At 31.6% G+C, this 24953-nt stretch overlaps 1 protein-coding gene across 1 annotated transcript in view; it reads right to left on the bottom strand.

Moving 5' to 3' along the window:
• Positions 1-24953, bottom strand: part of LOC129231111 (WD repeat-containing protein 81-like) — a 110163-nt gene that overhangs the window by 23599 nt on the left and 61611 nt on the right. Inside the window, 7 exon segments of the mRNA XM_054865358.1 lie at positions 1227-1351; positions 7745-7934; positions 8251-8411; positions 11734-11836; positions 18945-19212; positions 23461-23582; positions 24722-24880. Of these exon segments, the coding sequence (XP_054721333.1) occupies positions 1227-1351; positions 7745-7934; positions 8251-8411; positions 11734-11836; positions 18945-19212; positions 23461-23582; positions 24722-24880 (1128 nt within the window).

Here is a 24953-nt window from a genome sequence, read left to right as displayed (position 1 = left end):
TGTTGGCACAACATCAATCATAAGCTCAGGGAACATGTTACCCCATGGTTGAGTACACAGGTGACAACTTTCTACGAATAGGTACATAACAACCTATACCACGCTATGACAAATGCTTGGAAAATAACAGGCGCAATGTCGAAAAATAACGTAAGGGAGGTAGATTTTTGTGCAATAAATTTCTTTGCTCTATCTGTACCCTGTACCTGTTCTTTTTTCATTTTGAAATGGTACTTACTTTAAAAACAATCCTCATATATGTAGGGACGTAGGGGTAAACGATATGGAGGAGTCCTGAAAAAGTCATTTGTGATGGGCCCCAAAATATTTGTGAACACCCCTGGGTTGAAACACATAAACCATTTGAGATTCGTCAAAACTCTTCTGCTTGTTTCTTAATTACACCAAGAGGAACAAACATGAGATGTTTCATCAAAATCCGAGACTATGAGTGTTAAATCCTATTTCTTGGCCGATTAGGCCAACAACTAAAATCAACTTAAGAAATAAATAAACCTTTGAAATCTATGCACGTACAGGTAAAGAATAAAATAGACCAAATTAAAGTAGCTATGTTACTATACTAACAAGCTTCAAAAATAATTGAAACTTTCAGAATGCTTAAGGTTTGAAATCTAAAAACAAGGCATGTAATTTTGATGCTGGCATGTTTACAAAAGACATGTTTTCAGCAGAAATTACGGTGTTTGAAGCTCAAGGTTGGAAAAATAGGAAGAAGGGACTACAAAATATAGGGGAAAAACCATAAATTTCTGTTAGAAATGCAAGAAACTTTGCGCACATAGAGGTTATATGCGAGCAAGGGATCAATTGGTTGAACAAAAGCAACAGTAACATTTGTACCTTGGTACTGGATATAAAAATTTATAATCAAGATTTCTTGGAGTAAATAAAAATGTTTAAAAAAGTGCAAACAATAAATTTAACAAATTCAGTTATCAAATTAAAAACAGAAATATAACTACAAAAAATTCCAATGAATAAAGTTAGTTAAACTATCAGTTTAAAGATTGTTGTTTTTTTTTTTTTTTTTTTTTTTGCATATTATACCAGACTTGAACCTTTTGACCTATCTAGATCTTTATTTCTTATCCTATTAATATTAAGCCTTTTGTATGTACAACTTTTTAAACCACATTTAACTTGTACTATCTTTGGAACAGCTGTCATATAAAACAAAATATCATCCTTTATAAATACTTTACCTATAAAAGTCTGTAGTTTGATCTGTTTGAAATTAAAATGACAATCCTTTTCACTTCTTCCTGTTTCATGTTCCCAGTAAGCAAGCCAATTTCCTTTTAAATGCCTTTGACAGTTGTCCATTTTCCTTTAAATGGATATCTCATGAAAGCGATTTCAAAATTACAAACTATAAATCAAATTGAGATACAATGAAGAATATTAAGTTAAGAAAACTGTAGGGTTAAAATTCATTTTTGAAAGTTCTTGAACACATATTATAATTAAATGTATTTTATTTTGTGCAACTCTGCACTCAACTCATTTGTAGTGTCTTCATTGGCAAGATAAGTTTTTCTTTTGGCAGTGTATATTCTTAAGTTTTAAAATGTACACTAGTTATTGTCAATACTCCCCCAACTTCTCATTGTGCCAGTAGCTCAAACCAGTAGGATAAAAGTTTGAGTTGCATAATTGAACAAGGAGTAAAGACAAAATGGTTAATGCCATAAATAAATTTTTACCGGATTTTTACCGATGCAGAGTGGGAAGGTGAACACTGCTTCAAAAAGGTCATTGAAATGACATTAATGGACAGAGAGGGGCAATAAAAGCTAACTCCTCCAAGCACTTTTGGGCTTCTGATTCTTTTTGCTTACTGCGGATCGTTGGTCTGTGTTGGCAGCTTGCCCACTTGCTACAGCTGGCCATTCTTAATTTTTGACTTACTACAGTTTGAATGCCAAAAATGGCCAAAGACCATGTGTCAACAATATTTTAAAATGTCTAACTTAACCCACTGAAATGATGTTGGGGAATTTACAATGTTCACCGTTAGTTACTTATTAACAGATCGAATTTTTTTTAAGTTTACTTAAAACTAATAGGAAATATTGGGATATATAATGCATGTTACAGGCTCTACATACAAGCAACATTGTTTCATTTTTAGCTAATATAAAGTAGACATTATCTGTGAAATCAGCAACTATTTTAATGTAGTGAACTTTCCTTATAAAATTTCAGTTCATAAATATTATATCTATACATTTAAATGATGTAGTTTGAAAGGGAAAAAATATTTTTTAATTTTTTTTCATTGATTAACTGCTTGTTTGCAATCATGTTATGGACTCGATACATTTGTCTTTTGTGAATGAAGTATAAAGTGAAAAAGAGCGCAAGCACTGCAACCAGTGTTCTATTATTCTATCTCCGCTAGGACCTCTAGTAGAGCTCAATAGTAGAAACATATTTCAGTAGTTGTCTAATCGACATATTAGGCAGTTCCCAAGGATCCAAATAATGGTATCCTAAATGTTTGAATCTTTGGGCAGAATACTAGTCACATTCACACAATACATGAATTGAGCTTTCTTTTACAATTTAGCACCCTCTACTACAATGGATTGTCAGTAAACCCATCAGATTCAGATGCCTATTAAGAGAGCAATGTCCAGTTAGTAGTCTGATGGACCTTTTAATCTCTTTCCTCTTGTGTTAATAGAGTAAATGTTAAAAAAACAGAAATTATAAAATTTCAAAACTACCGTATTTCTCAATTGCCTTTATGTGTGATTCAATTTTTATCATATGCAAAAGAACATGTCAAAAAAATAATTGCAAGTGAACCTTCAAAAAGTAGCGACGAATACATGCCTTCAAACTTGCTTGTGGAAAGGGATTTTAGTCAGTGTTAGCCAAGTGTTTTTTTGCATTAGGGGTACTATGTGATTAAACCCATCATTTTTATGCCCAGATTTTCATCTCTAGATGTCAAATATCCTTAAAAAAAATTTGGACCACATCGAACCTTTCCTACCATAACTAATCACAATCACAAGCAACTGAAGTGAAGAAATAAAAATAAACAAATTTGATATTTTTTTAAACACAGTTTGCATTACTTCTATGAAATTGATTTATTATTACTATTTTTTACAACTTCATACATGTGTAATTTAAGAGAAATGGCACCTAAATTTTTCATTTTGAAATGATAAAAGAGTTATTTCAGGCGTTATTATGATGCCTGAACACTGAATAGTGGTACAGATTCAAACATGACTGGCATCCTACAACTTATTTTATTATTATGTATATTTTACAAAAAATCTAAATCATGCCAAATAGTTAAGAAACACAGTAACTGTTGTACAAAATGAAATTAAACATTTTAACTGCAAAATGAAATCAACCCCAAATATTACATACTGTGTTAATATTGGAAGAACCTTTTTGCTCAACAATAGGGAACATAAACCATGTCGTAAAATATAATAAAGTTAGTGGTATTTTATAGATTTGATGATGGTGATGCCAAAAATCAACATTAAAATTTAAAACAATCATTCACTGAAGGGTGAGAGCAATTAAAAAAGGTGATTTTTGTAAACAATGTCACATGACTGAAAACACACAGCCATTGTGCCACATCATAAAACAGGATTCTTCCTTTGCTCCGCAACTGCTATGCGACAATGCGTTTCCCAACACATTACTTTTGGCTATCCAAACTTTTTAACGTTTTTAACTGCTTAATTTAGGGTCTGAAAGTGGATATGACATGTCATTTTTTTTTTTTTTTTTTTTGCTTTTTTTTTTGGCGTTTTTCCCGCTTTAGTGAATTTTTAAGAGATTATTAATATGTTCATAGCACGTTTTGCTTTTTCTTAAAATTTTCGTGGCATTTTCAATCTATCTATGAGCCAAAAGTTTTCATCTTCAATTTTTGAGACTAGTACATCTTGAAGGAGCTGTGTCTTCTTATTTGAGGGGGTTGATGGTCACCACTGTTCACTTTGAAAAGGAAAGTGCGGGGAACGAACAAAAAGAACAGGTTTTTATACTTTGACTACATGTCAGAATCTGGGTGCAATCCTTTACTTAGAAGTAGATTTCTGAAGACTGGGTGCTTCTCAATACTGAAAAGCAAAAGCGTTTATATTTTTTGCAAAAGGCAGCTTTGAGTGTCTGTGCCGATTCTTAGTAAAAACTTATGTCAGGGGTCTGTCCAGGATTTTTCACAGGGTCCGTTTTTTGTGAATAATCAATTATTTTTGTGAAAAATCAATTAATTTTGTGAAAAATCAAATTTTGTAAAAAAAAAATTTTTTTTTTTGCAAAAACGAAATTTTTGAATCTTGAGGTGGCGTAAACTGCATCATTGACACTTAATGTTGAGTGTTTTCCCTCTTTTCTGTTGAGAATATCATTCTTGAGTGTGTTTCGAGTATTGGAGTACGGGAGGGAGGCATACACTCTGGGAGATGGGCACCCCTCAAGTATCAATACTTATTTACCATTCTACATTATGTTAAATTATACTAGAAATGTTATATGTATAGTATTTAAAATAATAGTAATAAAGAAATTCAGGCAGGGGTTCAGCATTTAACTTTTTGAACCAAGACATTGTTAAAAAGCATAGAATTTCGTTTAAAACTTATAAACTCCATGATTTTTAAAAAAATATTTTAATTGTTTACCTCTTAACAAAGCGTACTAAACATCAAAAATTCGAAAAATCAGATTCCCAAAGCGGATGCAAAGAGATCGCAATTCTCAAAGTGAAAGCATCAAAAGTATAAAAACGGCTTGTAAAATTAATATTTCTGATAAAATTATTTTAGAATTGCACTTTAGAGTCCTATGACAAACATTTCATTAATGTCTGGACACAATTGAATCAAAATAAATAAATAAATAAAAAATAAACCATCGATTCAGCATTTAATTTTTTGACTCATAAACGAAAATGGAATTCCTGTTTAAAAATTTAAATAAGCGTTGTTACAAAAATAAAAAGGCTTTTAATTTATTTGCATCCTAATAAAGCGAAGTTAGATTGAAAAAATAATAAAGTATGATTCTCATATCCAATGTAAAAAGATTGCGCTTTTCAAAATGTAGGCATCTAAAGAAAAAAACAATAAATAAAAGAGCTTATTTAAAATTAATTATCCTTTTTAACATCGAAAAATCAAACCCATATAACTTTCTCCCAAAATAACAGTTAAACATCGCACGTGCCAGATGCTAAGTAGGCGATAAGTTTAAAGTTGGTAACACTATCTAAAGCGATCACATTCATCCCTCCCCCCCATCCCTACTATCATTTGCAGTCCTAAGTTCATTTCACTGTATGTTATTGTTTATTAAATCATGAGCCAGGAGAAAAGTGCTTACGATTAACTTTTTCAGAGAAGTTTGCAACAACACCGCTGCATAAAACAAACAAGCAAAATTATAAACTAAACTGACTTTCAGCTGTTAATTACTTTTATAGAAACCAACAATAAGCAATTATTAGGCTTTAGTAGTTATTTATCGCTTGCAGGAGCATCACAAGAACGCCTTTTTTTTTTCTTTTGCAAAATTAGCAGATTTTGTACAAGTTGACGCCTCTAATATAACTTTAAAAAAGGTTCCAAACATGCTGTGTTATTTTGATTTGAGATTTGCTCTTTCAATAAACAATTTGTAAAAGATCCGTTTTTGTTTATCAGATTTTTGTGAAGGGTCCGTTAACGGACCCATATTTCCTCTGGTCAGACCCCTGCATGTGTAAGTTATTAAAATTTTTAAACTAAATACTTAAACTAATTTATTAATGGGATTCTGGCCTCATTCCTGAAGTGAAGTTTAAAAAATTATAACAGCATTTTTTCAATTTTAACTGCTTTTTTTAGGGTAATTTTTATTTTAGTTTGGTTGGGTTTTATTTTAGAGCATTTTTAGTGTTTTATAACGTCATCATCTTCCGGGCCTTGGTTTTAATCAAGGATTTATGCTTTGTTTAATTTCCTATTTTAAACGGATAAAACTACTTTCCATATAAAATGACGGAAGAAGGGCTTGTCAAAGGTCAATCTAATGATTTGCCGAAGTTGGATAGCTGGAATTTTATTAGTTTTAACATTCTTGTAATGTGTAAAAAAAAATGATGTCATGCTGCACTTTATTTTATTATTATATAATAAGGTAAATGACTAGTTACAGGCATAGATTGTTGCTCATTGATCATGCATAGAGTGTTGCATGGTATAGATTGTTGCTGAACTATGATATTGAAGTTCTAGTTCATGGAAAAACTAATTCTCACGGTGCTAGAGCTCAGAAATTGTATTTTTAAAACTAAAAAATGAATTCATTTTTAACTATCTATACTATTTTTAACCCTCAACACACAAAGTAAGGGGTTATAAGTTTGATATGACTGTGTATGGCACTCTAACGTCTAAACTGGTGGACCAATTTTGAAATTTCTTTTGTTCAATCGAGGTGAAACCCCCTGCTTTTAGTTTTAGGTTTGAGCTCTAGTTTATTGTTTTTTAGCTTAGCAAGTGGTGCTTTTGCCCATTGTTACTCTATATTACATGTACTGGAGCTTAAACATTCTCTTCTAGTTCATAGTTAAAATTTTGGTCTTTTGACCATAATTAATGAATCCTCCACGGCTGATGAGCTCTGGATTCACTCTTTATCTATTCCAACTTAATAGCTGTTTGCATTTTTCCTTTTATCATCATTTATTATTTATAATTTGTTTAATATTTGAAATTCTGATTGCTTAATTTTATATTTACTTGGCTTTTTAGTTTTGCTGCGTTGCGCATCTATGGGCTCTTGGTGTGGTCTTTTCAATATTTTTCACTTTCATTATATATATATGGTTGATGAATAGGTTTTACATAGCGTTTTTTCATTATTTTTTTTCAATTTATTTAAATTTTTTCTCACATTTTGCAAGGTAATAATCAAAATTAAAATGTAATTTGAATAAAACTAAACATATAGATTTCTGGTGAAGTAATCTTATTAAACTTTAGTCACAATACTGAAGAACATCAGAATTGCGTTGAATTTTTAAACATCAACATGATATTCTTAAATCCTAAAAAATCAAACATATCCAAAAGTCTTGTATTGCGAAAAACTCTGTTCAATATCAATATTTGCCTCAAAGTATGAAATCCCATTTTTACCAGCTAAATGCTTTTAAAATGAGCACTCTTTCATAACTATAAAATCCTTATTAAAGGGGGGGGGGACAATGCACAAAGCCTAATGACTTATGAAGCCCCTAATTATCTCTAAACACATTCAACCTATGCCTTAAAAGTTGTGTTTGGAATGTGTTAATTCCATGTTCTCGGACTCCGCCATTGCAATGTAATCGCAAGCAGAATGCACACAGGGGGGGAAGCGTTTATTGATGTCACAAGCTCTTTCCACCCGATAGTTTCGTTTTTGCGGGGGGCGTTGCCTAATCACTTTTAAAACTTGTTTTAATTATTTTAAAATTAGTTTGGTTGAGGTGTTATTGGTATATTGCGACATAGCTTTTCGTGCTCTTTCGTTTACATCTGAGTTTGAAAATCATGCATGTTCCCTATTGTACAAAAATGCAGAGTATCAAATTCTCATTCTTTGGAATGGTAAATGTTACCTTTACCCCTAGCTCTAGGGAGAATAGCAGTAGCTAGTTTAATACAAATTCTACAGTTATTTATGTAACATTGCATAAATATATACAAACCTTTTTATTAAGCTTATATCATATTTGGGCACTTCAGGAGCTTTAAATGTGCTGCCAGTATTTAAAGATGGAACTGGATCACCTGCAGCCATTACAAGATGACTTTCTTCTCCCAATTGTACATCCAACCTATTACCAACAACATTTACATTTTTTCCAAAAACTCCACTGACAAAAGATTCATCTTGACCTAAAAATAAAATAAAATATTAAAAAAGTAAACCAAAAAATAAATAATAAATAGTTCATATAGTAAATTTGAAAATATACAATACAAGTTAACCTGGTGACTTTATTCGAGAGTAGTAAAACAAAAAAGCAGGGTTAAATATTAACTGTAAGATTATGCAGTACTTCAGTCCCGAAACTACTCACTAGCTGGAAAACAGAAAACACTTATTTGTTTCATCTACATTATACTTAAAATGAAGAAACAGAATAATATTTTTCAATAGATGACTTTCTATTGTCTAGAAAAAGCATATAAAAATGAAAACATAACAAACCTAAAGAATGTTCTCTATGATGGGTCATTGCAGATGATGTTGAGTTATTTGCTGTTCCATCTAAAGCTAATTTGGAAGTAGCTAGAGCAGTGTTTTTATCATGTTGCATGCATAAGTTCCTTATCAAATCATCATTTTTTAAAGTCTTTTCCATATGTATTCTGCAAGAAATATCAATTTCATTTTAATAAATAAAGTTAAAATTTTGCAAACAAAAGGTTGCTACTAGTTGCATTAGAACACAATAAAAATTTAAAATCAATTTAATATTATTATATTTAAAAAAATATCACACAATACACAGTAGTAATAATTAGAATGATCCTACTCAGATACATGTAGAATCCCATCGGGTGATCATATTTCACTGAAAGTTAGTAGCTATGTTAAATAGATTTTATAGAAAGGACAAGGGTCTGTCCACGGTGACTGACCTTACAATTTGACTCTATTTTTAACTTATAAATTCAACACTGTCTTGAAACTAAATTTTGTTTCTTCTGAAATTGCTCTAAAATATCATGATATAGTACATCACTACCCCCATACTTGTTTTCAGACTTGAGGAAAAAAAATTTTTGTATGAAATTAAGGGAAATAAAAAGACGTGACTGATGTTATGCAGAAGAGACACACATTGAGAAAAATGACTTATATATAATTTGAAATTCTGTTCAAACTATTTAACAAAAAATCTAAACAGAATTTTCTCCCTTAGACTTGAGTAGAGATTTTAGACTTGATGAAAACACTTTGTTTTATTGGGAAAACTTACAAACTGAAAATATAAAAATTATTTAACACCCGTGACAGATGATACAAAGATTTTGTGACTGATGTTACATTTACAATAAATTGCTGCGATTATAAATTATTTCTCCTTGAAAGTAAAATTATCATATGTTTTGTTTAAAATTGTAAAATTGTATTTAAATTACAAGAAAAGTACATTTATAAAGCTTTAAAAGTTATATTTTTGATGTATTTCATAAAATAAAAAGTCCTCTTGCATTTATTTCTTCCATTGCGTTATATATTTCATTCCTTTCTCATGTGAATAACAAATTTCATCCACATTGACAGGCTCTATTTCCAATGTTTTTCAGCTTGAATCTTGACAGTTATTAATTTTCTTAGTTTACAGTTTCAATGCATCTAACTTCTCATGACACACTTTTTTGTCATATTCGTCAAGAACCTCAATCAACAATTTTGGAACATATTCTGCTGGAAGAGATTCCCTCCTTTAGTGTTAAAAAAAAAAAAGGTTGCTGCTAAACACCTGCTACTGCTTCTGAATTTTTTTTAAAAAAAAAGTATTACTGAAATATAAGTCTTTATACGACTGCAAGTTGGATGGTGATAGCTCTGAAATTTTCATGAAGTTGTGACATTTAGAAATATTTCTGTATCGATGATATAACACTTTTATTCAAATGTAATACATGAAGGACTAGGAGTATCTGCTTGTCAAATTTCATGCTGGAAAAATTTTTAGAGCTGCAGTTTTCTTTTGTGAAAATCTAACAAAGAGCGCTTTGAATGACTAACAGATTTTACCAAGGTTTCATTATTTTAAAGAGGGGTAATGCAGCTAATAATTTAAATCTGGGACTTCAATACTTTAAATTTGTTCTACTCTTGTTCAACTTCTTCACCTAATTTCTCTTTTTAATTTTATTCTGAACTAACTTTGGTAATTATACTAGGTTTTTTAAAATTATTTATTTTTTTATCATCCGCTTTTTTTAGCTTTTACTTTGTTTTGCTTTATGTAATTTTCATGTTTTCTTTTATTTCTTAACTTATCTCACCTCCTTTTTATCCTTTCTGCAGCAGTCAATGCCATTTGAGCAATTTATTTGAGTTTTATTAACAAAAAGATAAATGTGACTGATGTTACTGTGACTGATGAAACATATTTTAAATAATTTTTAAATAATTAAATTCAACTATTTCTAATATTTAAGGGATTAATATTAAAGATATCATCATAAATGATGAGAATATGACTTTTTAAAAACTTAGTTTTGTTTTTATTTAAACAATGCAAACTTTTATACAATTTTGTGACTGATGTTACATTAGTATGAGGCCTAGTTTAAAAACAATTGTTACAAAACAGTTATAACAGTTTAAAGTTTCTTTGTTGATCTAATCTTTTCCTATGTAAACTAAATTTCAATAAAAAAATAAGATTGTAGACATAACAATTAATATCCTAAGTGAAAAAAAAGATTAACTTTTAGGACCGCTTATACAATGACACATGGGCACTGAGTAGGGTTGTCAAAATTTGCCTATAAAACTTACAAAAAATGTGTTTATAACTTTTATCGCACAGTTTTATAAAAATACAGTCTTTTTTACCTCATATGAAATGGAAAAAATACTAAAATACTTATACAACAAAGTTTGTTTTTTTTTTACTGTGATGTCCTTAGTTTCATGGACATGCCCACAACAGAAATAAAAAAAATTAGTTAAAAATCAACGAAATTCAATGTTTTTCTTGCAATACAGGAAAAACATCATACAAATTATAGTGTTCCAAAATGCTATACATCATTTCCCTAAAGTAATTCTCCAGCATATGTTCAAAGAAAAAAGAATAAGCTTTACTAGTCAAGGAGTCTTCTAAAACTACAGCAGTAGTTGCTTAAAAGGTACACTGCACAGTAATAAACATTAAAAATGCTTGTAGAAAAGACCTACATTGAAGCATGGATTGAAAAACTTATCACTACATTTGAATAGATTGTAGAATTATACATGATGTCAAGACAAGAATAAATTTGGTTTTCCAAAACTGGCAAAGTCACTGTTGCTATGTCTAAACCGGGCTTCTATTATTATTCTTTGAGAAGTATTCATTCACTGCAAATGCTTCTTATGTCATTTCTCCTATGATAAAAAGCTTCCATGATTAATTAAAAAATATATTAATACTCAGATATTCATCATAACTGTACCACTACAAAAAGAAAACGAGCTGATGTGTGCATCACACGACTTCCTTTTACACTAAAAAGTAGTCATATGATGCACACTGAAGTCATGTGATGCACAAGCTGATGTGTGCATCACATGACTTCCTTTTACACTTCCTTCTACACTAAATACCCAAAGCACTATTATCATTAATTTAATGATAATAGTGCTTTGGGGACTAGGAATAAATCATTTTAGTCTCCAAAAGATATCTGATGGACTTCTGCGCTCAACTAGACAGTTTACAGTTAAATTATACAAACCAATTACACTGTAAGAGTTTGCATCTGCAGTGACTTTTCTCTATTTTTTTATAGTGCACAAATTTAAAATTGACAATATCTCAAAAATAGGGTAATAGACTTGGTGTTTTTTGTGTTAACACTGACAGGCAAAATGAAACAAAATATGTTAGCCAGAGCATTCTTTATATAAATCAGAGTAAAGTCACTTTACCATTAAAAGTCTTGTAAAATTTATAAATCATATTACCCTCCAGCCAGTTTGCAGAAAGGAATGTAAGACAAAAAAGCCATTTCAGGTGTAAAAGTTTCTTTCATTTCTTCCAAAGCTTGCTCCTTTACAGGACTGCTGCCTATAAATGTTAAGTACTTTAAAGTAAGTGCAGAACATTAAAAAATACATATACAGTAGAACCCTGTTTATCTGGATCGCCCAATTATTCAGACCAAAATCCCAGCTTTAAAAAAGAAATTATTTTCATGTTGGCAACTTTCAATTAAATGATAGTAAGAATTCATCAAGAAGTTCTTCATGCATTCGCTTGTTATTTTGATTAAATGTACAGTTTGGGGCCGTGGTAGCCTGATCGGTAAGGCATTGGACTCGGGACCGGAGGGCCTCGGGTTCGATCCTTGCTGGTCGAAGACCCACCGTCGTCATTAAAGGGGACTGGGCGACGTTAAATATGCTCGTGGTCTCAATGTCCTCCAAGTGAAACGATACCTCTGGGGGTGCTAGTACCAGGTAGCTATTAGCTCTTGGACTAGTTCTAAATTCTCATTAACTGCTCGATCCGGTGATGGTGCTGCCATCTATCGGTATATAAAAATAATGGAGGTAAGGCACTCAGTATGCAGACCTCGACATAAATGCAGTTGAAGTCAGTTGTGACTCTGAATCGAATCGAATCGAAATGTACAGTTCCCGCTTAGATTGTACAATAAATTATGGGAATTGAGCAAACAAAATACCGCAGCTGAACTATAATACTAAAGCACTCAGAATGACTATGCTTGATTGGAACAACCCAAATGTTTGAACCAGAAGACAATAGACCAATTCTTTGTCAAGAAATGACGAACACAGTTGTTTTGATATTTTTTAATGTCTTTTAATTAATTCTATGCAATTTTTTCCCAAAATAGGGTTTTTTGTCGTAATGAAACGGTAAGTCTGCTTATTTAAGGATTTGCGTTGCTTACACATACTATCCAGATAATCTGATTTTTTGATCGTCTGGATTACCTTTGCTGCTCATTAGTCTGGATAAAAGAGGTTAGACTGAACCTCTATTAACTATTTTACAGTAGCAAATAAATTTATATAAAAAATTAATATCAGCTTCTGCAGAAGAATCCATTTTGAGTTGTTTTCTGCTTTAACAAAATTTTGAAGAGTTCTAAATTGATAAACTAGTTCCTATTGAAATACACCGCCAGCTCAGTCACTTCCAGCCGAGGACTGCAGTTTCGTGCTTATTAGCACTCATCAGCCCGGCATAGGAAAGTGACTGAGCTGGAGATGGAAAACCTGGCGGTAATGGGCGGTAATTTACTGAATATATCTTGCCTCACGTTCAATCTTCGAGTTGAACGGAACCATTGCTTCGGTCACTCGTCTGGTCTGCTAATTCTATATTAGCTACCAGTTTGTTTCGCACTCTTGGCTTCCTTTGAGGTTTTCCATCTCCAGCTCAGTCACTTTCCTATGCCGGGCTGATGAGTGCTAATAAGCACGAAGCAGTCCTCGGCTGGAAATGACTGAGCTGGCGGTGTATTTCACGTATTTCTGCTTTAGCCCTGGCTAATGGGCGGTAATTTACTGAATATAGTTCCTATTGTTATGAAAACAATAACAACTAATTTATCAACTGTCTCAAACAATTTGTACACTATCCCAAATAATTCGTACAAAAAATTATTCAGTACTACAGCAGTAGTTTGAAATGATCTGGTGTTTACAGTTACTCTTTCCACACAGATCATCTAGATTGGATCCCAAGCAAGGGAAAAACCTATCACTTTTTACATGCTGTAAGGCAACCCTAAAGCTTCTCTACAAAAGGTACGGACCTGTCAGAGAAAAACATTAATGCAGTAATTCCTAAGAAAAAAGCATCTTACATTGGGCTTCTAATGTTCCAGAATGAAGTTCCTGTTGTCTCAATGGCATGTTGAGTAATTAATTATTTTTTTCATTTGAAAAGCTCCTATTATCTGTAATTCATCGATCATCTTTTAATGCTGACTGTATTTTCATTAAAATAATATAATTTATTAATTTTAAAATTATTTTCACATATTATTTTTTTAATTCAAATGAAATGCATTGAAGAATCTGCAAAGGTTTGCAAAATTATAGGCATAAGCCAAACGCATTTTAGCATCTTGCAACAATGTTTTGTTTTATTCAGTAAGTTACCGCCCTATAGCCAAGGCTAAGGCAGAAATACATGAAATACACCGCCAGCTCAGTCAATTCCAGCCGAGGACTGCAGTTTCGTGTTTATTAGCACTCATCAGCCCGGCATAGGACTAACTGAGCTAGAGGTGGAGGGCGGTAACTTACTGAATATAACTGCCTTGCCTGCAATATTCGAGTTGAACCGAACCATTGTTTCGGTCACTCGTCTGGTCAGAGCTAATTCTATGTTAGCTACCAGTTTGTTTGGCACTCTTGGCTTCCTTAAGAGGTTTTCCACCTCCAGCTCAGTTAGTCCTATGCCGGGCTGATGAGTCCTAATAAGCACGAAACTGCAGTCCTCGGCTGGAATTGACTGAGCAGGCGGTTTATTTCAATGTTTTGTTTTCTTTTTTAACCCTCAATCTTCTGCTAAAGTTTTTTTTTACTTAGCTGAAACCATAAGTAAAAAGCATTTTGAGCAAAAATACAAAGCTAATTTTTAGTAGAAATAAAAAAGTATTAATCAGCATGTCAATTAACGTATGATAATAAGGTGATATTTTACCTGTGAAGTAACCTAACTGCTTATTATTTGCCAACTTTTTGTTCTTTAACATTTCAAAGAATGCTACCTGTGGATTATAAGCTATGTAGATTACATTCTGGGAAAAATTGTACAACCACCGCAAAAATCCCTGCTTTTCATGCAAAGTCGTTTTGATTTTTTTTCATACGATGTTTACTGTTTAATTAGACGTAAAAAATTTCCCGAGTTCCATTTCTGACTTTCCATTTTTTCCATACTGCCGTGCTAAGCACAGATGTGGTATCTACAGTAGAGCTCAAAATGAGAAATCGACGATTAAAGTTTTACAACTCGTTTCTTTGCTTTATGACTTAATTAAATGCTCAACTTGCGGTAGTTGTTTCGTAAATAACTTATCTAAAAACTGTGAGAGAGTATTTTTGTAAAAATCTTAATTCAAAATTAATAAATGTAGTTACGACAAATTTTCTTTTCAAAACCGTTTCATATACTAAGCTATTTTCACCGTAAGTGACAATTACTAGGCATTTTTAGGGGCATCTGCACAGATACGACAAAAATAGCTTAGTAAAACGTGCTCAAAGTATCATTAAATAATACTAAAAACATCTGCTTTCTTTGGACTTGGTTGTTTCGCTTTATTTTGTTAATACAAATCTAACAGAATCTGCCTTCTGAAAGATACCATTTTCAAAACTCTGGACACTGTAATCCATAACAATTTTCTGTTTTTTATTTTCAAAGAATGTGTTTTTTATAATGTTTTATTTTCTAGATTCATTTTTACCGAGCATGAAGATAATTTTGACAGCAGACGATACTTAAATAAAAATATTACTGGCCGTAGAATGAAATGCGGTTTGTTTGCCTGAAAGAGTTAGATATGAATATTTTACATGCATTTCATTTTTAGAATTGCATTTTAAATAAACATTTAAATAGAAAAAGCTGAATATTTATTTTAACAATTATGCAAAGTTGTATTAGTTTTTATTATCAACCTGTATCAACTATTCAACGGTAAACTAATTTTAATATTCTGTGTAAACTGCTACATTATTAAATAGGCTGCTTTACTAAGGTATAAAAGTCGTATCTACAAAAAATACTAAGGAAAAAAGTGGTAACTGCGCAGATACCACTTTAAAGGCTTAGTATTTGTCACTTACGTTCAAATTGCCTTAGCAAACTACACAGACTGTGCAGTTACGACTTTTTTCTTAAAACTTTTTTTAATATTTCGCGTTCACAAATCGCCAAAAAACTTGACATTTAGGTAAATTAAATTACCAACGATCACCTGGTGACAATAACTCAATTTTGATAAAATGTGCAGATACCACATCTGTGCTTAGCACAGCAGCATAGTGATACTATATTCACCCCTCATGTAAATAACAGAATAGCTAAGCTGAGATTTCATTTTATGGCTTAACTGATTTGCAGTTCTTGCAGTATTTATACATACACTTTTTTGCAACTCTTTTCTAGTGCTATAAGTCATTTGCAAAAAAAATGCTATAAACAGAATGAATGGGGTCATTTTATAGAAATCTCAACCTCAGAAATTTTTTTCCACAAAGCCCTCATTGTGAAATATTATTTCATTCAGCATACATAGATTCTAGTACATAATCCAGTAACAGTTTGCAAAAATTTCATGTGGTGTTTTTCTTCTGGCTCTAAAGGTGCGAGGTTGTAAAAAAGGTTTAGCATATGCAAAAAACATGCATTTAAGTTTTCTTGTGTAAAGTTATTTTTTTTGCAAATTTTAAAAAGAACTATGTTTATTCTAAAAGATTAAATGTTGGTCCAATAAAATTGAGTTCTTTTTACATACATTATAAGATAAGTATTTTAATTAGTTTGGTTATTTCACTGAAAATATTTACTTTACCTATTAGTCACTAAAATGTACTATTTTCTGCTTAAAAACTAAACCAGATGATTGCACCAAACATCATTTTTTATTTTCTTACATTTGTGTTATATCTACTGAAAAAGTGCAAAATATTTATTTTAGTATCAGTAGATATAAATTAATTAGTGTGACTTAGGTAACATTTAAGCTGTGACTAACGTAACATTTTACTGCTAATATTTAAAACTGATTCAATTTAATGTACATTTTCATGAAAAAATTTGAATAAGTAGGCATTCTATATTGATTAAAAATATTTAGGGTGAAAAATACCAGTAATATTACATTGCAGACCTTCTGTCTACTTAAAAAATACTTTTTAAAGGTCTTTAAAAAGATACTTCCAGTTAAAAGAATTATTTTAAAAAAAAACAAAAAAGGTGAGTAAAGCAAAATGAGTACTCTGCTGACTGTGCATTCAACACAAGAGTCCAAGCTAAAGAATTCAGAAAATAGAAAGACAGTCTCAACAAAGGAGATCGTCTATTTTTTAGAAAATATATCTCCACCTATTATTGGAATGAAGTAATGGCAGCTTGTTGGAAAACATTTGAAGATGTTACATGATACAGTGACAATAAGCGCTGCTGCAGCATATTTCAGAAAATGCATGAATGATCACTTAGAAATTTAAACATTTGTGGTAGTACCTGGAATTAAAAGGCTTTCTGCAAAAATGTTCAAATATTTTGTTTTCAATATTACATTGTAATTCAGGATGCACAACACTATTCATTCAATGAATCAGTAAACCTTAAAAAATAATATGCCGTTGAAAAGTACTACTACGGAGTTTCTTATGATGATAAACAGTATATCAGCAAAATACTAGAATTTGGTGACTATCAACTATCAACTTGTATTAAATTAACTTTTTAAAAGAGAGATGTTTAGGATTTAATTAGTCCAAAACTGATGTTATTCAGCTAGTAAAAGCAGTATCTTTATTTATTTATTTTTTTTTTCCGCACTTTCAAATTGTGTTAATTGAACTGAATCCTTCCATTCAATTTTTTACACTAATATGGAAAAAAAAGTAAAGAAAGACCCATAATGCAACTTAAAAAAGGTTCCTAAAAAGTGTAAAAGTAATACAGAAGCAAGAGATTAATTACAAAAAGTTTATTATATGCATTCATTGCTTGTTATTCGATGGTTACGATAGTCACGTTACTTTAGTCACACACAGTTTTTCATAAAAGTACAATTAAGGGCCAAAAAATATTCATCTGTAATAATTCTGAATTATATTTTTTAAAATAGACTGTTTACCTCTTACAAATATATCGCAGGGATGAGAGTGGTCAGAGAGCAAAAAGGAAACCCAGAAAAATTTCGTAAAAGGGATGATATCGAAAAACATTTCGTGAAAGGGATGATATCCAAAACTGCATCAAAATAGATCCTGAGAGCCATGATATTCCAAAATTCAACAAAAAATTGCATTGGAACCCAAAATTTGTTCTAAAAACTTTCGAATCCGATTTCGAAATCAAACTTGCAGTTTCCTCATTTAATCATGAAATCTCAAAACTTTTAACAGGCTGTAAAGCATATACACAAAAAATTAACCATGCCAAGTTTCAATAATATTTGAGACTGTGGATGCTAAGCCCCCATTTTTTGATTGACTTTTGCATTTTTTGAAATACATTCAAGAAATAAAAATATTATTGAAATGATGAATAAAATGAGCAGATATAAGGTAGCATATAGTAAAAAACCGCTGAACATTAAAAATAATTGAAATACTTGCAGGCTGCAAAAAGATTGAGATCGGAAACGAGGGATGCAACTTTTGGCGCAGCACGTGTTTGACGTCGTTGGCATGATTCCAAAACATACGTTTTTGGCAGATATTGCGGAGGATAGGGGGGGAATAGAAAAAAAATAAGAAATCTGAGACCGCAAAATTAAAAGAAATTGTATTTTCTTTCGATTTTTGAGAAAAATAAGGCCTGAAAGAGGCAAAAAAAGGAGGAAAAGGGAAGAAAGGTTTTAAAAGCCAACAGAAAAAGCAGGAATTCCGGCAAAAGCTGGAAAAATCTCATCCCTGATATCGGCAATTTAAATGCCTGCGTAATTTCCAGAAAAATTTGCATTGTAAAATAAGCATTGCTTCTCAGGGTTGCAAAAATTTTACATTAGTCATGAAGCCTTTTTTGATGAAAAAATACCTGCCAGCGCTCATTTTGCTTCAAATTCTAGGTAGAAATAAAAAATAGTCACCTTGTACATTTTAAATCTGCATATTAAACCAAAATAAGTTTATTTTTACTTCCGGTGTAAGTAAAAAGAGTAAGAAAATCAGCTGCGAATGTTACGTTAGTCACTATGGAATGACCCAATGGTCTTTTTTTAGTTTTTTGTTTTATTTTAAAAGAACTTTTGACATAGTTCCAAAAAAAAAAAAAAAAAAAACTCTTTCTAAAGCTTTGACTAAATTAAACTTTCTAAATTAACTTACATTTAAATTGACTTACAAATGAGTACATATGGTACCTTTTTCAATCTTAATAAATTTGCAGTAAAATATATCAGTTTAAATATTAACCAAAAAAAAAGTGATAAAAAAGTGATACCTCTTACCAGAAGGTGTTGAACTAATGATATCTTTCAATTCTTTACATTCACCATTCTCAGAATAAGTTTTATCAAAACAAGAGAAAAACTTCTGAAGAACCCCAGAGAGTAACTTTCTAGTCATTTCAAATCCAATTCTTAAGCCTATAGTATATATTACATCCAGCATACGATACACAATCATAGAACGAGAATTTCCACCACTAGGATATACCAATCTCAAGGAAGAAACAAGACGTAACACCAAAAGTAAGATATCTTTGATTATAACATCCTACAAGGAAAAAACAAGAATTTAGAAAACAGAACAAAATTTATACTTTGATTTTTATTTCACAATTCTCTTGCAACTAACGATTTTTATAAATAGCATAGGATCTGTTGTGGTAAATGGAAAAAAAATCAATGTTTCAACTTTAGATTCCTTCCTTTATTTAAATGTTAAAATAAAAATTTGTGCGTTATGCCCAAGACTACACTCTCTAAGAGAAACTGAGTGTGAAAAAATGACTATGACTGTTTGAGCAAATGAAATCATGTTTACATTTACCCTAGTGTGTTTGATTTTCCCCAGAGACAAGGGTATAAATAGAAACAGCAATTTCTTTCCCCATGAAGTTAATGTAGGTAGATAATCACAATATACACTATCAGTTTAGAGAGTTTCAGAAGTTGTGTGTTAACAATAATAAATCTGGGGCCCATAAATCATATGTGACCTGCTGACTTCTCCAAAAGTAATCTGAAATCACAGTAAAAGAAATATGAGGCGGCGAGAAGCTAAGGGATCTAAGTGGACTTTTTAAAGTTTCAAGTAAAATGCATTTAAAATTCAGATCCTATGTACACTTTCATTAAAAAACTTTCTAAATCCTGCTATAGAACAGCACCCACAAGGTCTACTAAGACTCTCTTGCCCGGAAACTGAAGAGAGGTTTTCCTACCATTCATACAGTGATTATCTCCAAATTTTTTTATTTTGTCACTTATATTCTTTTGCTTCTTCCTGCCTCTTATCCTAAAAAAAATAAGTTATCCACTAATGTATGCAAAATTCACACAGAAGTGTAATTTATATAAAAATTTAATGTGGCAAAAAATAGGGAAGAATGTTTCCATTTATCCCAAAGTAAAAACATGTGTAAACACCTTAATTACGCATCAAAAATAGCAGGGAATATGAAATTCTTAACTTAATGTTTTAGTAACCTTCAACATGACAAATATGACTAGCTGAAGCCAGTTAACTGCAGACAGTGGTGAGAGGAGTCAGTGTCCTCTTCACAAAATGATGCTTAGATAGTTTACTAGAAGCATGCAGAACTCTCAGAATGCCTTCTTTATGTTACCTATTCTTCATTCACACATACTTAAGTTTTCAAGATCAATGTATAAGCGTGGCTATAGAGTTTGTTTCCATTCCCCCCCAAGACCCTACACAATCGACATTCAATTGAAAAGGTATAAAACATTCTAAGAACAACCAGCTGAAATTTGAACATGCCACTTTGGAATAATATATTGGTACATGTATAGAGGCTGATGAAAAATCGGGACTGATTGTGTACCTGCACAGAAGCCCCACCTAACACAAAAGAAAAGCAGGCTTGTTTCCATTGTACCTTAAAGCAACAGTGCATGTGAGGACATCATGGTATTCACTTAGCAAAATTTGATAACTGATGTACAAGGAGGCGTCATCAGATTTCTGACAGTGAAGGAGTTAATTGGCCTATATTCAGCTTCAAATGGTTTTCCCAATAAAGGAGAGACTGTGTTTGACAAATCATTCAGAGAGTAAAGTGCCTGATTTTGTGAACGCTGGGAATGTCTGAGAGATGACCTGCTTAAACACTTCCAGCCTTCATCAAACAGGCTTTCTGTTTTCTCACTGACCTGTTGAGCACAGCTCTCTCCATTTAGGGCCACTATCTAGCCAGCAGTTTTTTGAGTGCAGGTCATCCTCAAAGTCCTGCCTTCACCAAAACATATATAGTCATCATCCAGTGATAAATATCGGCCTTTTAACCCCTTTCATAATCAGAAATCTAAAAAATTCTCACTGCTCATCAGTTGTTGAATTTTGATAACTAATTAAGTAGGAGAAAGCTGAAAGACCAAGTATTGATAGTAATCTCTGCAACATTTCTAATACTAGCAAATGCAGTACCACTTCTTTGAGATGGAGATGGAAAAGTTTGGCTAATGTGTCAAATTGAAAAGTAATTTTTTAAAAACAAATCACCATTTTATTGGCCATTAAAAACTTTAAAAACACTAAGACGCAAGAATGTAAGGTACAACCTGGTCCTAGTTAGAGGCAGAGCCAAGATACCCCACAGCTCCTACCTGGCCTCACACCTAAGCCCATACAGGCACACAAGAAGTGAAAAAGAGGAAGGAATTCAAACTGCTTAATAATTATACTAACCTGATCTGCATGGGAATATGTATCACCACATAATTTGAACAGACTCTGTGAACCCAATCAACAACTGCATTGTTCATTTACCAAAAGAAATTGAGAAGTTCATCTCATTTAAATACTTATCAAGCCATTGAGTTCCCCGTTTATATTTTTTTAGGATGTATTAATTGAAACTTGTTTGTTTTTGATCGTTGATAGATATGATTGAATCATCAAGTATTACTCGAACTTAGTATTGGTTAAATATCTTGAATTGATGTTAGTATCTAGGAATGCAGATCATGGAATCTTTTTCGATGCGATCTACGGTAATAGTAAATAGGAATTAGTAACTAGAAATAAGATTGAATTTAGACATCGTTTTAAATGAACTTTAATTTTGAATATGGCTTTGAGATAGTAACTTTTTCTTTAATTTTAATTTATACAATTGTTATTCGTTAATAAACTTGTTATTGTTTATAATAGGACTTTTTCATCACTTAGTTTAAGATGATTCACAAAACAAAAAAATGAATTTCAAATTGATAGTTTGCTACTCTCTTTACGCATCACACTTTGCTAATTTATTAGCTTTGAAATATTAGAATTCTTAGCAAAACTTCGACTATTATGCAATATGCTGAAGTATCCGTCATAGTTGGCGGGATAAGTTTAGTTGAATGAATTTGCTCATCCAGAGGGTGCTGGCCGACAGTGTCGATAGCTGCAAGGAACCAAGCCGTACAAGACGCAGACTGTTGCGAACGTCCATATTGTGGTCAGCGAACTGATTTTTGAATGTTTTTTCGATACTCAGGAACACAATTTGATTTTGTAGCATTTTTCTATTGGGTTTTTTTCCCCTTATTTCTTCAATGTTTGATTTTGTTCTTACAGTTGAAGATAATTACTTATCTAAGTAAATAATTTGATTTGTTGTATTATTCAATTGTGATGGGGCTTTATAAGGTTTTTATTATAGTTTATTCGGCAATACATTTTAAAATGCAGGAAAAAAAATCGCCTCACTCGCTAAAGGGCAGGGTTACGGTAGCATTGTTGTTTGGAGCATTAAGCGATGAACTACACAGCTGAATGATTATTTTGAGTTATAAAGCAGCTGTTAGTCTTTTTATGTGTTTTGACAAAATTCCAAAGAGACTTGAATAGTTTTTGAAAAGGTGCATACGCATTTTAGTTGAAGAAAAATGATCATTTCACATCAGAATTGGCGTGGACTTTTTTTATTCAACAGACTTCCTTTAAATTCTTAGCACAGGCATCGCTGTGTGGGTACTGCTAGTTTATGATATTTAAAGATGGTAAATTTAGCTATATGAATGCTTGATGTTCTCTTATACATTGGGACTTCACCTAGGATGGAATACAAGATACCTGCTTCTTTTTGGTGTTATGTGCGAAGCACCTGTAAACCATGCCAGACACTACATTTGCTCTTTAGATGCCCCATTACATTAACTTAAAGAGGCATATTCTAATTTCACCCAGTTTATGATGCTTCATACCATTTCATTTGAATACAGCCTTACATATATTGATAAATCTAAGTACAATTATTTATACCGCTGTTAATAATACAAAATGAAGATTAATAAAATTGATAGCTTTCAGAGAAAATAGTGATTTGCACCCTCTAAGTATTCGAAATTACTTCCTGTTTAATTTACAAAAAAATATATTTTTGCTATTTTAAGTAACTTGATGCAGTAAAACCTCACAGCAACAATATCTGATGCAATGGTAAATCCTTCCCCAATGACATTCTGCAATCCGCATAAATCTGCTCCTCTTAATCCCCTTCCACAAAGGTGGTCTTCTTGTCTGATCTTCGATGACAAGTAAACTTTCATTAAAAAACTTATAACTCCATGCCCTCTACTATTTTCTATGTACAACATCAAATATTGGAGCACTCCTTTCACAATACACCATGTTCTTTCACATTAATTTGCTCAAAAGCAATATCAGATGTGACCCTACATTAATTGTTTCTTCATCTAATCTATTGTGTTTGTTAAACAAAAAAAAAATACTTATACTGTATCTTTTCCAGAAATTATACATTTTATATTCAATGAAAATGTTTAATACCTGCAAATTATCCATAAGAGTTTTATCAGAAAGATAAGGAATGATATGTTGCAAAAGGGCCATTGCTCCATGCAAACCAGATTCAAGTGGTGCTGGTATTTTTTTTCTGCATAAATTGAGCTGTAAAAAATAAAGGCAAATGACCAGGTTGATAATTCAATAAAAATATAAAGAGAATGTACTACTTATTGCTACTTTACAGTGTATTTATATTAATTCCATTTTTCATACACACATTTTTGAACATTAAACAATTTATGTACAATAATGTAACAGTATTATAAATATTCAAAACAGCAAGGAAATAGGCAAAAAGTTGATTAGTGGGCATCAAGTTAAGTACGAAACATTTTTAAATAAAATTTATATCAGGAGTTGGCAACCTAAGGCCCGCAGACCGAATTCAGATCATAGTATCTGAATAAGGTCGGCCGACGAAAAACGAGAAAAATGTTCACTAAAAATAAAGCAAAATACAGAAGGACTTTCTAAATTTAGAAAATGTCTTATTTCAGTCTAGAAATAAAGCTAATAGATTGCTTTTCATGTAAGTATTTGACTCTAAATGCAGTTATAATTTAAGAGAGCTCTCTTCGATTAACTTTTATTTTTCTCATTTTTCAAAGCTGAACTTATTCTCAGAAAAAAATCAACTTGTTACATCTATTGAAACTAAATTTTGTTCCGTTTCTGACCTAGCAATCGTTATTTCTTTGTATTCAACATATTTTTGCTGGCTGGCATTTGAAATATGTATTTCAGAAGGTATATTAATTTCTTAATTTAGTTGTTATTTTGTTTAATAGTGACACTTCTTCCTCTTTTAAAATGTAATAAATAATAACGGGAGTCATTTGTTATGCTATTTATGTATTTAATGATAATAATCTTCACGGGCTCATTCAGCCCGGATTTTCCTTTGAGGCTGTCATTAATGATGTCACTTTCTCAACATTTTGCCCCCCCCCCCCAAAAAAAAAACTTTTCCACAACCCTCAGAAAATATTACACTATTTTTCATAAACAAATTTTTAAAAAATAAGATGCCATTCTAGTTACTCTTTTTCCCCTTTGTCACAAACTGGCCACATTTTCAACAACCTCTTTCCCCTCTTAAAGCAAGGCATCAGTTGCGGATGATGCCTTTCTTTTTTTACAGCACAGACCACTCTTGCAAAAAGGTTGCCAACCTTTGATGCTTACCATACTTCACTTTATAAACTAATATTCTGTTAACCAGTAATATATACAAAATTGCATATTATCACATTACTTACCAAATCTGCAATGTGTTTCATATATTGCAGCATTATGAATTGTTCTCCATACAGTGATGCGATTTGAGACAAAAAGTCTAAAACTTTAAAAGCATTAACGTCTCCTTTCAACCATTTACAACTGATGCTTAACATGTCGATATCTAAAAGACAATCATGATTTTAATACATTGAAAAGAAACACAGTATATCAGAAAAATACTTTTAATAGGTTAG

This window comes from Uloborus diversus, chromosome 10 (assembly GCF_026930045.1).
Source record: "Uloborus diversus isolate 005 chromosome 10, Udiv.v.3.1, whole genome shotgun sequence".
Lineage (NCBI taxonomy): Eukaryota > Metazoa > Arthropoda > Arachnida > Araneae > Uloboridae > Uloborus > Uloborus diversus.
The sequence above is the reverse complement of the archived record's forward strand: the minus strand, read 5'-3'. Positions and strand labels throughout refer to the sequence as shown.